Genomic DNA, 14082 nt, shown 5'->3' with positions numbered 1-14082 from the left:
CGATCCTATCTTGGATACTGTAGTTTCCTCTATAATAAGATCAGACAATGCATTGCACCAATAAGATGCAGCTCCTGCAACCATAGCAATACTCGCTTGCTGGTTGCCACTGTAACCCTTGATGGATATACATCTTCTTTAAGTAAGCCTCAAGCTTTTTATCCATAGGGTCCTTAAAAGAGCAACTATCCTCTATAGGAATGGTAGTTCTCTTGGCAAGAGTAAAAATAGCTCCCTCTACTTTGGGAACAGTACACCATGAGTCACGAATAGAGTCAGCAACAGGAAACATCTTCTTAAAAACAGGGGAAGGGGAAAAGGGAACCCTGGCTTATCCAATTCCTGAGCAATAATTTCAGGCATCTTCCTTGGGACAGGAAAAACCTTCTCAGAAGATGGGGAATCATAAACTCTATCCAATTTAGAAGACTTTGTGGGGTTGACAGCAACCAAAGGTTCAGAGTCATCTAAAGTAGCTAGAACCTCCTTCAATAGTAACCAGAGGTGTTCAAGCTTAAATCTAAAATTAACCTCTTCAGACTCAGATGATTTTTCTGCTAAAGTCTCAAAATCTGAGATTTCACCTTCAGAAGCTATTGAAGAATGCTCCTCATCAGAAATCTGAGCAAGAGTCGCTAATGCAGTCCTAGAGTCAGAAGCCCTAGAATCAGGCAAATGTTTAGATTTTCTCTTCCGCTTACCCAATGCAGGGAAAGCTGACAAAGCCGCTGTTACTGCAGAAGAAACCAGAGCAGCAAAATCACTGGGTGGATGAGAGGACATAGAAGGCACAGAATGAGACACAGTTAATGCTTGGGACTTTGACGAGAAAGCGGAGGCATGTCATGCACAGCATCATCCTGAGAGACACTTGGCTCAGAAGGGAGTAATTTATCTTTACATTTTAAAGTCTTTGATAAGCATGAGGAACAGAATTGCATTGGCAGGACAATTTGAGCCTCTAAACACAGTAAACACTTGTTCACAGACACTGGCTGATCTAAACCAGACTCCATTACTTCAGTCACAGCCACAGAAAAAAAAAAAAAAAAATTTGAAAATAAAAAAATAAATTATTTTGAGATTGAAATAAATAGTAAACCCATTTTCACAGCGTTCCTATTTAATCCAAAACAATAAAGGGCCAAAAATAAAAAAAAACACCTCAGATGCCTGAGGCTCCTACCATACAAGAAAAGAATACCCCAGTAGTAGAGGATCAAGCCTTTCGATTTAACGATCCGCTAAGGTATAATGAGGGATCCGGTACAAACTCTCGATGCAAGGCACTCCTACGCACCACCAAACTCACTGAGCTCCGTTCCGTAAAAGCAGAAGTGCGGGCGCCACGTGAACGGGAAGAAAAAAAAAACTGTGCCACAGTACAAAACGCACGCATCAGAGAGACAAATGGCTTAGTAATGACCATTAATGTAACTCTCTAAGGAACTGTCCCTACCTACTAAAATAAAACTGCCACTGATGCCAAAATTAGAGAAGCGCTATAAATAAGAACCAATAGCGATATCTCTGTATACGTCCCAAGAACGAAATGTTCCACCACAATAAAGTGAACTCCTCAGCCAAGTGAAGTCTCTCAAACTGTATAAAAGTCTCAAATTAAAGTAAAAAATGTCCCCCAAAATGTATCCTTAACTATAAAAGGATAACTAATGCTAGAGAAAATTATCCATAAGAGGATTAACCTCCTTCAGTACCTAGAAGGCAAAACACTTACCTTAGATCCTGCACAAGCACAACAGATGCTGCTCCATAGGTGTGGCAGGTACTCTACTCCCGGTCATTGACCTGTAGGAAAATAAAGAAGAGTAACCAACTCTGGCTTTTTGCAAAGGGGAAGCAAAGTGTTAAAATAAAAGCAAGGACTACCTTGCCACCTTTTATCTGCTTAAAAGCCACCACTATTCTTACTGAAGAGATTGACGTAGACACGGCTAAAACCCCAATCCTTGCTTGCAGGGAAAAGTACCCATAAAAGGATTGAAATCTTTAGATACCAACTTTGCACAACCTCCATTGACAGAGGCAAAGAGAATGACTGGGGGTTATGGGTAAGGCAGTTACACTTAAAAGCTTTGCTGGGGTGCTCTTTGCCTCCTCCTGCTGGCCAGGAGTTGAATATCCCACTATTAATTGGAATGACACTGTGGACTCTCCATGTCATAGGAAATAAACCAAAACTAAGTAATAAAGTTTCCATGCCAGCTGTTGTGTGGACCCCATTACCATTTCACAGATTTGTGCACCACATGCTGTTATACTCCCGGAAGAGGATGAGATTAGGTTGTGATTAAAGTTAAATGAATATAATAATAAAGGCAGCTCTACAATGTCACTGTCTTGTTGGTGGCACAAGATGTATAATTATTCTATATTTAGTTGCACTTGTCTCAATCTTCTTCGCGAGCTGTAAGATATCAGCTGGGAACCCTCTGGGGATCTGTAACAAGACGGTGCAATATGCTCCACATTATGGGGAATATATCATTCTGTGATGGATTATTATTCCTTACAGTATCTACAAAGTGCACCAATAAGTATATTACAGAGACACAGAGCGCTCCTCATTCAATTAATTTGTACTCAGCGAAGAACATAAATATACACCAATATGTAATTGTCAAAACTGACTTTGTATTTTTAAATCTCAGCTTCTCATTCACTAAACCTGCTCATTAGAATATTGGTTATGAAAGTAAAACAATTATTCATGAATTAATTACAATGACACCAGACAATTTACATTGTGTCTCTATAATATAAAATGAAAAAAAATGTAAATCATAAAAGTGATTTTAATCTACAACACAAACGTATAAAATACACAATATCGATTCCTTTTGTATGGTTTGGCGCTTGCATGTGACTCATTGCATATTAAAAGGGACATAAAACTAAAATGCACAGAAATTAATTTTAGTTTAAAAAGAGTATTTTTCTAATACACATTTAGTAGCAAAAATGCTATGAAGCTTCTAAGTTAAAGGGCCATGATACCCAAATGTTGAAACACTTGAAAGTGATGCAGCATAGCTGTAAAAAGCTGACTAGAAAATATCACCTGAACATCTCTATGAAAAAAAGAAAGATATTTTACCTCAAAATGTCCTAGGTATTCAAACCCCATTGCAAAGGACTTTAAGCAGCAAATCAGTATGACTGTTCCGGGAAGGCAAGGGAGTGAGCTTTGTGCATACTCGTGCTATTTCCCTATTTAGTTTAAGGAAGTTTACTATGAAATCTCATGAGAGTTAAGTGAAATCTCATGAGATCACAGTAAAAGAGTTCATGACCTCAGCACTGATGATGCTGATTGGCTGCTGTTCATTTCTTCATATTTTTTTTTACCTGCAGCTGGGCAGTTGCTGAAGTATAACTGTTTACACAACACTTACTCTGGTGAGCTAAGGAAATTGTGAGATCAAATATCTTCCTTTTTTACACAGAGATGCTCAGGTGATATTTTCCTGTCAGCTTTTTACAGTTTATACTGCATCAGTTTCAAGTGATTTAGCATATGAGTATTATGTCCCTTTAAACTCATCACTGTTTCAGCAAATAACTTTTACTGTGCACCCCATTTGAACACTGCATCTCCTCAGAGAGATGATAAAATGCATAATGTGATAAATACATGCCATTAAAGGGACACTGAAGCCAATTTTTTTCTTTCGTGATTCAGATAGAGCAATTTTAAGCAACTTTCTAATTTACTCCTATTATCAAATTTTCTTCACTCTCTTGGTATGTTTATTTGAAAAGCAAGAATGCAAGTTTAGATGCCGGCCCATTTTTGGTGAACAACCTGGGTTGTCCTTGCTGATTGGACAGCACCAATGAACAATTGCTGTCCATGGTTCTGAACCAAAAATTTGCTGGCTCCTTAGCTTTGATGCCTTTTTCAAATAAAGATAGCAAGAGAACGAAGAAAATTTGATAATAGGAGTAAATTAGAAAGTTGCTTAAAATTGCATGCTCTATCTGAATCATGAAATTTTGATTTAGTATCCCTTTAAGTCACTACTAACTATATATGTTCTCTGAGCAGATACAGTGTTTATATGTGGCTGACATATCTACATATGCTCTTTTCACAGTAACAGCTATCACTGATACACATATGACTTTAAAGAGCTATGAATCCCAAACTATTATTTTTTGTGATTCAGACAGAGCATACCATTTGTAAAAAGTTTCCATTGTACTTCAATTATCAAATTTGCTTCCTTCCCATGATACTCTGTGTTTAAGAGATACCTAGGTAGACATCTGGAGCACTTCATAACAAGTAATAGTGTTGCCATTTAGTGCTCTTGCAAATGGATAACATTCTTGCACAAATGCTGCCATATATTGCTCCAGAAATATTCTGGCTCCTAAGCTTATGTCCCTGCTTTTCAACAATAGATACCAATAGAACAAAGTTTCATACCCCTTTAAACAAACATGAAACCCAAAGATTTTCTTTCATGATTCAGATAGAGGTAAAAGGGAAAGATATTTAAAATTACCTGCTCTATTATCTAATTTGTTTTGCTCTCTTGGCATCTTATGTTGAAAAATATACCTAGGTAGGCTCAAGAACAACAATGCACTACTAGGAGCTAGCTGCTGATTGGTGGCTGCACAGATATGCCTCTTGTCATTGGCTTACCAGATGTGTTCAGTCAGCAGTGCTGCTTCTTCATCAAAGGGTACCAAAGAACAAAGCAAACTTGATAATAGAATTAAATTAGTAAATTGTTTAAAAACTGTATGCTCATTCTGAATCATGAAAGATTTTTTTTTTCCTGTAACCCCTTAATGACAGCTGGTCGTTAGGAATCCTCTGAGTCAAGACCGCGCTATTAGACCCTCCCTCCTACAGGCTTGCTAAAATAGCGCAGTTTCACTGCTGGAGGCTAGACTGCCCTATTGAAAATGACACCCCCATAGAAAGACCAGCAACTAAGGGGTTAACAAGAAGCATGGTTGCTAATACGTGTATTACGAAAAATGATTCTACTCTAAACAAATATTAACAATTAAAAGGGACACTGAACCCAAATTATTTCTTTCGTGATTCAGATAGAGCATGCAATTTTAAGCAACTTTCTAATTTACTCATATTATCATTTTTTTTTGTTTTCTTGCTATCTTTTTTTGAAAAAGAAGGCATCTAAGCTAAGGATCCAGCCAATTTTTGGTTCAGACCCTGGATAGCACTTGTTTATCGGTGGGCAAATTTATCCACCAATCAGTAAGAACAACCCAGGTTGTTAACCAAAAATGGGCCGGCATCTAAACTTACAATCTTGCTATGCAAATAAAGATACCAGGAGAATGAAGAAACTTTGATAAGAGTAAGTTAGAAAGTTGCTTAAAATTGCATGCTCTATCTGAATCACAAAAGAAAAAAATTGGGTTCAGTGTCCCTTTAAGTTTTAAATCCCTTTAATAGAAGCATGCTTGGTTTACGCTCCTCAATATTATGCTTAAAATGTTTGCAGTGAAAAAGCTTGTGATAAATGTATACCACAGCATTTGTTTCTTATGACTTTGCTTACAAAAAAGAAACAGACAGAATGCAGACTGGAAAACGTCATACAGCTCACTGTTTTGGTACACTTGAAACATTGTGACGTTAACGAGCGCTCTTTATGTAGCAATATTCCGGAATGATGTTACACTGAGTGTGAGATTTTACAGTCTTTATGAGAGCAAAAACATTACTGTACACATTCAGCTTTCAGGACATAATTACATCACGCTACCACAGCACAAACACTCACAGTAGCTTTCAGAAATCCCAGTCTGTGCCAAATGAAAGGAGATTCCTTTAATCCCTAACTACTTGTTCATGGTGAATGGATAAAACATTTATTGTGCTTTGCTCCATGGGTGGAATGTTTAGAGATGTTGTAGGTAACTAAATGGATTTACTCATGAGAAGGTAACTAAATCGATTTACTCATTAGAGAGTTGTGAAATCAGTGGAAGATCTAGTGTTGCAATCATGTCCCCAGGCTAAGTGATGAAAACGTGTTTTCTTTACACCAGAGGCCAGTATCTAGTTGGTGTATGACATGACACATAGTGCAGAGCATGGGTGGAGGGTCCACACCTTCCAAACATACAGAAGAGACTGAGAGGAGTTTGAATGCTTCTGTTCATGTGTGTATAATATACCAGAAAAAGCAACAGCCCAGAGATTTGAGTTACAAATATCATATTATGGTCTCCCTTCTCGAAACCTCTCTGCTCAAGCAAGATTATCTAAAGATCTGAAAGTGCTAGGGGGGCTTCGACAGGATTCTTAGAAGGCAATTTCAATCTGGAAAGCTGTGTTTAGCTAAGGGGGAAGCCTACATTTCTGAATGTGAAGGAGAGACAAAACATTAAAAATGTAGTGCTCAATAAAATTAGTTTAAAAATAGTTTTCAATAGTTTTTAAAATAATAATCAAAGTAGACATACAAAATGTATTAATAGTTCACACTAAAGAGGTAGAAAACTTAAAACATTTTCTTTTTTTGTTTTGAAACTTCATTAAATATAACGTTTGTAACAGGTACCTATAAAATGCTTTGTGCTTTTTTTCTGTATTTTCCAATAAAATGTAATAATCCACCAAACAAATGTTTTCCCTCATTATGCAAGTCCTGTTATGATGTTCTATCTAGGTAGAAACATCATGGTGGCCTGCAAGCGCAGTCTAAGCTTTATTTTGCCAATGCATGTGCCTATTGTTTGCCGTATCCTCTCTCCATGTCACTATCCAAGTCCCAGATGGATGTTGACCTAGGGGGGCGTGGTGTATCACAGCACAGATGTTTTGCAACAAGCAAAGAGCAGCAGCACCACCAATATTGAGATAGATATGTATCCAAACGTATTAATATTATTTATTATGCTTGATTTATGAAGCATCAACATATTCTGCAGCACTGTCCATGGGTACAATTAATTTAAATAAAACAATGATATAAAACTTGTAAGAAACCAGACAAAATTTACAAACACATAGAGGAGGAATTAAGGGCCCTATTCCAGTGGGAATTTACAATCTAGAAGCATAGGAGGTTGAGAAACAGGAGGTGAGGACTGCAAGAGTGAGAGAGAAGTTAATATAGAGTTAGATGAGGGAAATGTTAGGTAAGTGGAATTAATTTATTACTGAGTTGGGAGGTAGGCTTCTCTGAACAGAAAAGTCTTCAGGGAGCATTTAAAGGAAGAAAGATTAGGGCAAGGCCTGACAACCCGAGGGAGAGTGTTCTAGAGGGTAGGTGCTGCACAACAGAAGTCCTGCAATCTAGTATGGGAAGAGGTGATAGTCGACGATGCATGGAGCAGGTCATTGTTGGATCTTAGTGGGTGGGCTGGAGTATACTTGTTGATTAGAGAGGATAGGTAGGGGAGCAGTGTTAGTGAGAGCTTTAAGGGTTAGGGTTAGTAATGCAAGGGTGAGAAATTTGAATTTAATTCTGCTGTGAATGGGGAGCCAATAAAGGGACTTGCAGAGAGCTGCAGCAGATACAGAGCGACGGGAAAGGTGGATTAGCCTGGCAAAAGCATTTAGGATGGATTGAATGGGGAAGAGGTGGGAAAGATGAAAGCCAGTAAGTAGGTTATTGCAGTAGTCAAGTCGGGAAATAACAAGGTAGTGGATTATTTGCTTTGTGGTATGAGTGCTCAGAGAAGGGCAAATCTTTGAAATATTGCGTAGGTGGTTGCAGCAGGATGAAGACAGCGATTGGATGTGGGGGATGAAGGATAGATTTGAGTCAAGTGTAACTCCAAGGCAGTGAACTTGCGGCAATGGCAATGCCGTTGACAGGGAAAGAAGGAGCTCAATCTTGGACATGTTCATCTTTAGGTGCTGAGAAACCATCCAGGAAGAGATACCAGATAAGCAGTCGCTGACATGAGAAAGGACAGACAGAGAGAGCAGGGGTGGAGAGGTAGATCTGGGTGTCATCAGCATAGAGGTGATATTTGAAGCCATAACTGTTGATAAGTTTATCCAGTGAAGAAGTATAAATGGAGAAGAAAAGAGGACCCAAAATAGATCCTTGAGGTACTCCAACAGACAGAGCCATTGGAGAGGAGGAGTCACCAGCAAATTACACAGAAAAAGACCTGTGAGAAAGATAAGAGTGAATCTAAGAAAGAACAGTGTCACAGAGATGTATACACAGTATATACACGTCTTAGCTTCAGGAAGCTCCAGCACTCACGGCTGTTAAGTTACAGCCGAGATCTGGGGTTCCTGAAGCTTCAAGCATCTGCCGCATATAGAGCCAGAGCTCGGTCGGTTTCCCCCGGCTCCATATGAGGGCAGATGCCTGATCGTTACAGTGTGTCACCGTCTAACGATTTTCTGCTGGTGCCGATGGGAGGTATGGGCGGGAGGCAAGTGGGCGGCTCAGCAGCGGAGGGGGGAGGGAAGGGGCGGGAGTGGGAGGCCCCTACGCTATGGAAAAACAAAAGGGACAGAGAGGGATGGGGCAGCTAAACTACAGAAAAGGGAATTTGGTAGTGTGGGGGGGGGGGGCAAACTAATGTTCCCGGGAAGGGGGAGGTGGGCGGACAATACGCTACAGAAAATAAGTAAAAAAATATATATAGATTTTTTTTTATAAAAAAGGAGCAGTTTATAGGTATGCCAGTATCTAAGATGGCAGCTAATAGAGGGTGAGGTTTAGAGAGCTGTTTGGGGGGGCTCAGGGAGGCTGTGGGTAAGGGGGGATCCTACACTGCATAAAATATATATAAAAAAAAAAAAGCCTTATATTTTTCATACTGGCAGAATGGCTGCCAGCACCTAAGAAAGTGGAAAGAGTGACCAGTGTGGGTGGGAAGTGTCAGGTGTGAGGGTAATCTCTACACTAAAGTTAAAATGAACCTTTTTAAAGATACCTAATTAACCCCTTCACTGCCGAAAATAATAGAAGTGTGATGCGCAGCTGCAATTAGCGACCTTCTAATTACCAAAAAGCAATGGCAAAGTCAGATATGTCTGCTATTTCTGTACAAAGGGGTTTCCAGAGAAACTTTTACAAACAGCATGTAAATAATTTCTGTGAGAAACCGAAAGTTTGTGAAAAAGGTAGCAATTTTTTTATTTATTTGATTGCATTTGGCAGTGAAATGGTGGCATGAAATATACCAAAATGGGCGCCTAGATCAATGCCTTGGATTGTCTACTTAAAAAAAATATATATATAGTTTTGAAAGGTAAATAAAAAAAAATAAAAAAGGCTCTATTTCTGTTTAAAGGGAGTAATAGCAAAAATGCTAACAATTCTCTGGTATTTTGGGCAAGATTTTGTCTGAAAGCCCCGGTAGTCAAAGGATTAATGCACACAGTAAATAGTTTTTAATTTACAATGTACAAAAAACAACAAAAAATGAAAGCGTAGTTGGATTTTTTTGCCCTTGACATGGGGTTTTCCTTGGGTGTGTCTAACATGCTCTCACAGGTCTCGCCCTACTTTCTAGGAATATTACTTATGTGGGTCTTGCCAAATGCAAGCTGGCAAGTTTGTCCCAAAATATGCACTGACAGAAAATGATTATGTATGCAGGTTAAAGTACTATACAAAACGTCATCATTCAATTTGTTTTTGCTTAAAAAACATTTTATCAGTGCTGGGTCAGTGTCACATTCACAGTCTTCTGTGAGATTCCATTCCAGAAATCTGCTTTACGTTTCATGGGAGGCAGCTTGTCCCACTTTCAACTTCTTTTTATTAGTTAATTGAGTGAGGTTTTCCCATGCCAGGTCAGTGTGACAATTCCATAACAGGGAATTTGAGAGAATTAGACCCATTATTACAAATTAGTGGCTCTAGAGCAGGTGTCAGAAACCTTGGGCCCCATATGTTTTGGAACTACATTTCCCATGATGCTAAGACACTCTTTAGGCTGTCTGAGCATCATGGGAAATGTAGTTCCAAAACATCTGGGGGCCCATGGTTGCTGACACCTGCTCTAGAGAACCATCAAAGATCTTGTATCGCATTACAATGCCAGGTTTATTTACCAGTCCTTTAGCCTTTCCAGAAAAACACCTTAAAGGGACACGAAACCCCAAATTTTTCTCTCACAATTCAGATAGATCAACAACTTTCCAATTTACGTCTATTATCAATTTTATTTAATTCTATTGGTAACCTTTGTTGAAGTATTAGCAATGCACTACTGGGAGCTAGCTAAACAAATCTGTAAGCTAATGACAAAAAGACATATCTGTGCAGCCACCAATCAGCAGCTAGCTCCCAGCTCCCGAGTCTACCTATACACACACATTTTTTTTTAAATATATATATATATATATATATATATATATATATATATATATATATATATTTCAAGTGATGGTGTAAGTGCACTCTCACCAACTTATGCAACTTGTCAGGGTGCTGTAAGGTAATAGATAAACTGTAGCAAAGAAGCACTCACTGAACGATTCCAACTGTGACAAAAGACTTTAATTCAAACGAGTGACGTTTCGGGACAATAACAGTCAGAGGAAGGGACTGTTATTGTCCCGAAACGTCACTCGTTTGAATTAAAGTCTTTTGTCACAGTTGGAATCGTTCAGTGAGTGCTTCTTTGCTACAGTTTATATATATATATATATATATATATATATATATATATATATATATATATATATATATATATATATATATATATACACAGAGAGAAATGCACTCACAGGAACGAACAACCAGCTCAATACCATTGTTAGCCTGTTCTATGGCGATTTACCACCTGGGTGCAACTTCTTTTAGCCCAGCAATGCTTTTCACAGAGTAGTATATCAGTCTGATCCCGCCTATTACGGTCAGTCCAGCGCCAAAATACCAGGCAATTCCTCTCTGAACAAGGAACAAAGCAACCCAGACGATCGTTTCGGCCTTCATTGGGCCTCGTCAGTGAGGTGTAGCAGTATTCCTCTAAGCACACTGAGCAAGGAGTCCACGTCTGGTTTCCCCTTTTTCCCATAGGGAGACTAAATACACACAGAGAGAAATGCACTCACAGGAACGAACAACCAGCTCAATACCATTGTTAACCTGTTCTATGGCGATTTACCACCTGGGCGCAACTTCTTTTAGCCCAGCAATGCTTTTCACAGAGTAGAACTTTCCTGTAGTATATCAGTCTGATCCCGCCTATTACAGTCAGTCCAGCGCCGAAATACCAGGCAATTCCTCTCTGAACAAGGAACACAGCAACCCCAGACGATCGTTTCGGCCAGACGTGGACTCCTTGCTCAGTGTGCTTAGAGGAATACTGCTACACCTCACTGACGAGGCCCAATGAAGGCCGAAACGATCGTCTGGGTTGCTTTGTTCCTTGTTCAGAGAGGAATTGCCTGGTATTTCGGCGCTGGACTGACCGTAATAGGCGGGATCAGACTGATATACTACAGGAAAGTTCTACTCTGTGAAAAGCATTGCTGGGCTAAAAGAAGCTGCACCCAGGTGGTAAATCGCCATAGAACAGACTAACAATGGTATTGAGCCAGTTGTTCGTTCCTGTGAGCGTGCTTCTCTGTGTGTGTGTGTGTGTGTGTGTATATATATACACACATATATATATATATATATATATATATATATATATATATACATACACATATATATATATATATATATATATATATATATATATATATATATATATATACACATACATATACACATACATACATACAAAGTAAAGATTGCACTCACAGGTCTTTTTTTACAAATAAGTAAAGGTATTTTAATGTAACGTTTTCGGGGATCTAGTCCCATTTGTCAGCATACTATATATGTACACATACACACACATTTTTATATATATATATATATATATATATATATATATATATATATATATATATATATATATACACACACATATACACACACACGAAAATCTTAAAGGAGCATTCTAGTGTAAAACATAAAATGCTCAATTTTTCTTGCGTTTTTTTAAACAACTCATATCTTTTATCTTGACTTCACATAACAATATGACCAGTGATTGGAGCATACACAGGTATGTCTGATTCTCATTGGCCCACCAGCTGTATGCTATTTTGGAGTGACACACTTTTTGACTGTGTAATTAATTCCTTCACTGGGGTTAAACACAACAAAAAGGAAGGCACTTGTTTGCAAATAAAATTCTTTAATGAAGCATTTTATATGTTTTACGCTAGAATGTTCCTTTATGCTACTAGTTTGTGTTACTAAAAGGAAATATGAAATATATGACCCACTAAGGTTTGTTCTTATGTCAATTTAAACCTTTTCTACCATAATAAATAATACACAAGGAGGAAAAAATACATATTTCATGAATACAGGCATTAACCATGTGCACCTTAGAAACAAGGTTTTACACGCTAGAGCTATATTTCTAGGAAAACATATTTTACCAAAAGCTATACACTATTTAACCACTGCGTAGAGATACAGTGACTCTCACACTCAGACTATAAGATATCAAGGCAGATTCTGATTAGGGGTAAAATAGCCAGCGTTGTTGTAATGTTTCATTTTATTCTTAACAATAAGAATCTCTATTTCTGAGGGTCAGCAATTAAAACAGAAAACAAAATATATATACATTAGCGTGAGGCCAATAGAGTTTGAAGAAGGAAGAGGATACAGTCTGTGCAAATTCTCTCCACACGGCATTCTGGAGCCCGTTTATGTCGAATATTTGTATTTTTATAAAGAAAAGGGATATGGTAGTCAAAAATAAACTTTCCTGGCCCAGATTTGCTTGTATAATAAGATGTACATTTTCCTCTCTGTGCATTTGTTATTTATACTTAGCCCCTTCAATGACAGCATACTGAGGTAGGCTCAGGCACATGCCCATACATGAGCACTGTATGTATAACTGTTACAAACACTGCTGCCATATGTGAAAGAGCTAAGTTACCAACAGGGATATGTAAATAGAAACTTCATTTAGTTCATACGCTCCATCTTAATCATGAAAGTATAATTTTGACTTCTAGACAGAGCAGGCAATTTTAGGGTGCATTTTATCACTAGCAAGTCCCATTCATATTGCATTTGTTACCAGTGAAGAGTAGTGAGTATCTTACCCATGCTGTATTTGGCCTTGGTGCAAGTTGTTCTTTTTAGAATCTCATATACCTGTAGGGAAAAGAGCAGTTTTATCATGAGGCCACACACATTGCTTCAGAACCATAAAATAAGCATAACAAACTGACAATGATACCCCTCCCCCAGTTATGACAATGTGCAGGATAAGAGGCATATTGAAATAGGTCCTGGTCTGGCTCCTCCTTTACTGAAACATGGATACATCTGTGTGCTCATTTAAAGGGAAAGTCATTAAACATTTATGATTCAGAAACTGCATACAATTTAATGCCTTATCTTGGTCTACTTACTTGAAACTTAGCTCCTTACTGTGGGAGCATACTAAGGTAGGATAAAGAGTGTGCATGTGACTTGAGCATGATATTTATAACATTGTTACAAATCATGCATCCTCCTGAGACTACCTATGTTCTCATGAGAAGGCTACCAAGAAGAACACAAGGTAACTGAATATCTATCTTTTTACATCCTACACACTGAATCATGAAGGTTGAATTTGACTTCTATATTCCCTTTAACTTAAACAGTGATTTCCTATAAACAGCCAACAGCTTCCTTTACTTGTCAGTGTCTCCATGAAATATGGTAATATGGATTTAGCTTAAAGGAATAGTATAATCAAAATTAAACTTTAATGAATTTTAAGTAACTTTCTAATTTACTACTATTATCATTTTTCTCTTTATTCTCTTGCTATCTTTATTTGAAAAAGCAAGAATGTAAGCTCCTGAGCCGTCCCATTTTTGGTTCAGCACCTGGGTAGCGCTTGCTGATTGGTGGCTACATTTAGACAGTAATCAGCAAGCGCTGCACAGGTGCTGAACCACAAATTGCATGCTCTATTTGAATAATAAAAGTATAATTTTGTCTAGACTATCCATTTAAATGGTATTGCAACTCTAATGCATTATGAAATAATGTTTTTAGTTTCCACAAGAAC

General features: G+C 38.1%; 1 protein-coding gene across 7 annotated transcripts in view; it reads right to left on the bottom strand.

The window, feature by feature from the left end:
- The window catches only part of ANO1 (anoctamin 1), a 311489-nt gene that overhangs the window by 79147 nt on the left and 218260 nt on the right, over nt 1-14082 (bottom strand). For all 7 annotated transcript variants that reach the window (XM_053720573.1, XM_053720571.1, XM_053720575.1 and 4 more), the window contains one exon: nt 13121-13172. In XM_053720573.1, coding sequence (XP_053576548.1) covers nt 13121-13172 — 52 coding nt within the window. The remainder of the gene's footprint in view (nt 1-13120; nt 13173-14082) is intronic.

Source organism: Bombina bombina, chromosome 7, assembly GCF_027579735.1.
Source record: "Bombina bombina isolate aBomBom1 chromosome 7, aBomBom1.pri, whole genome shotgun sequence".
Taxonomy (NCBI): Eukaryota; Metazoa; Chordata; class Amphibia; order Anura; family Bombinatoridae; genus Bombina; species Bombina bombina.
This window is presented reverse-complemented; position numbering and strand designations above follow the sequence as displayed.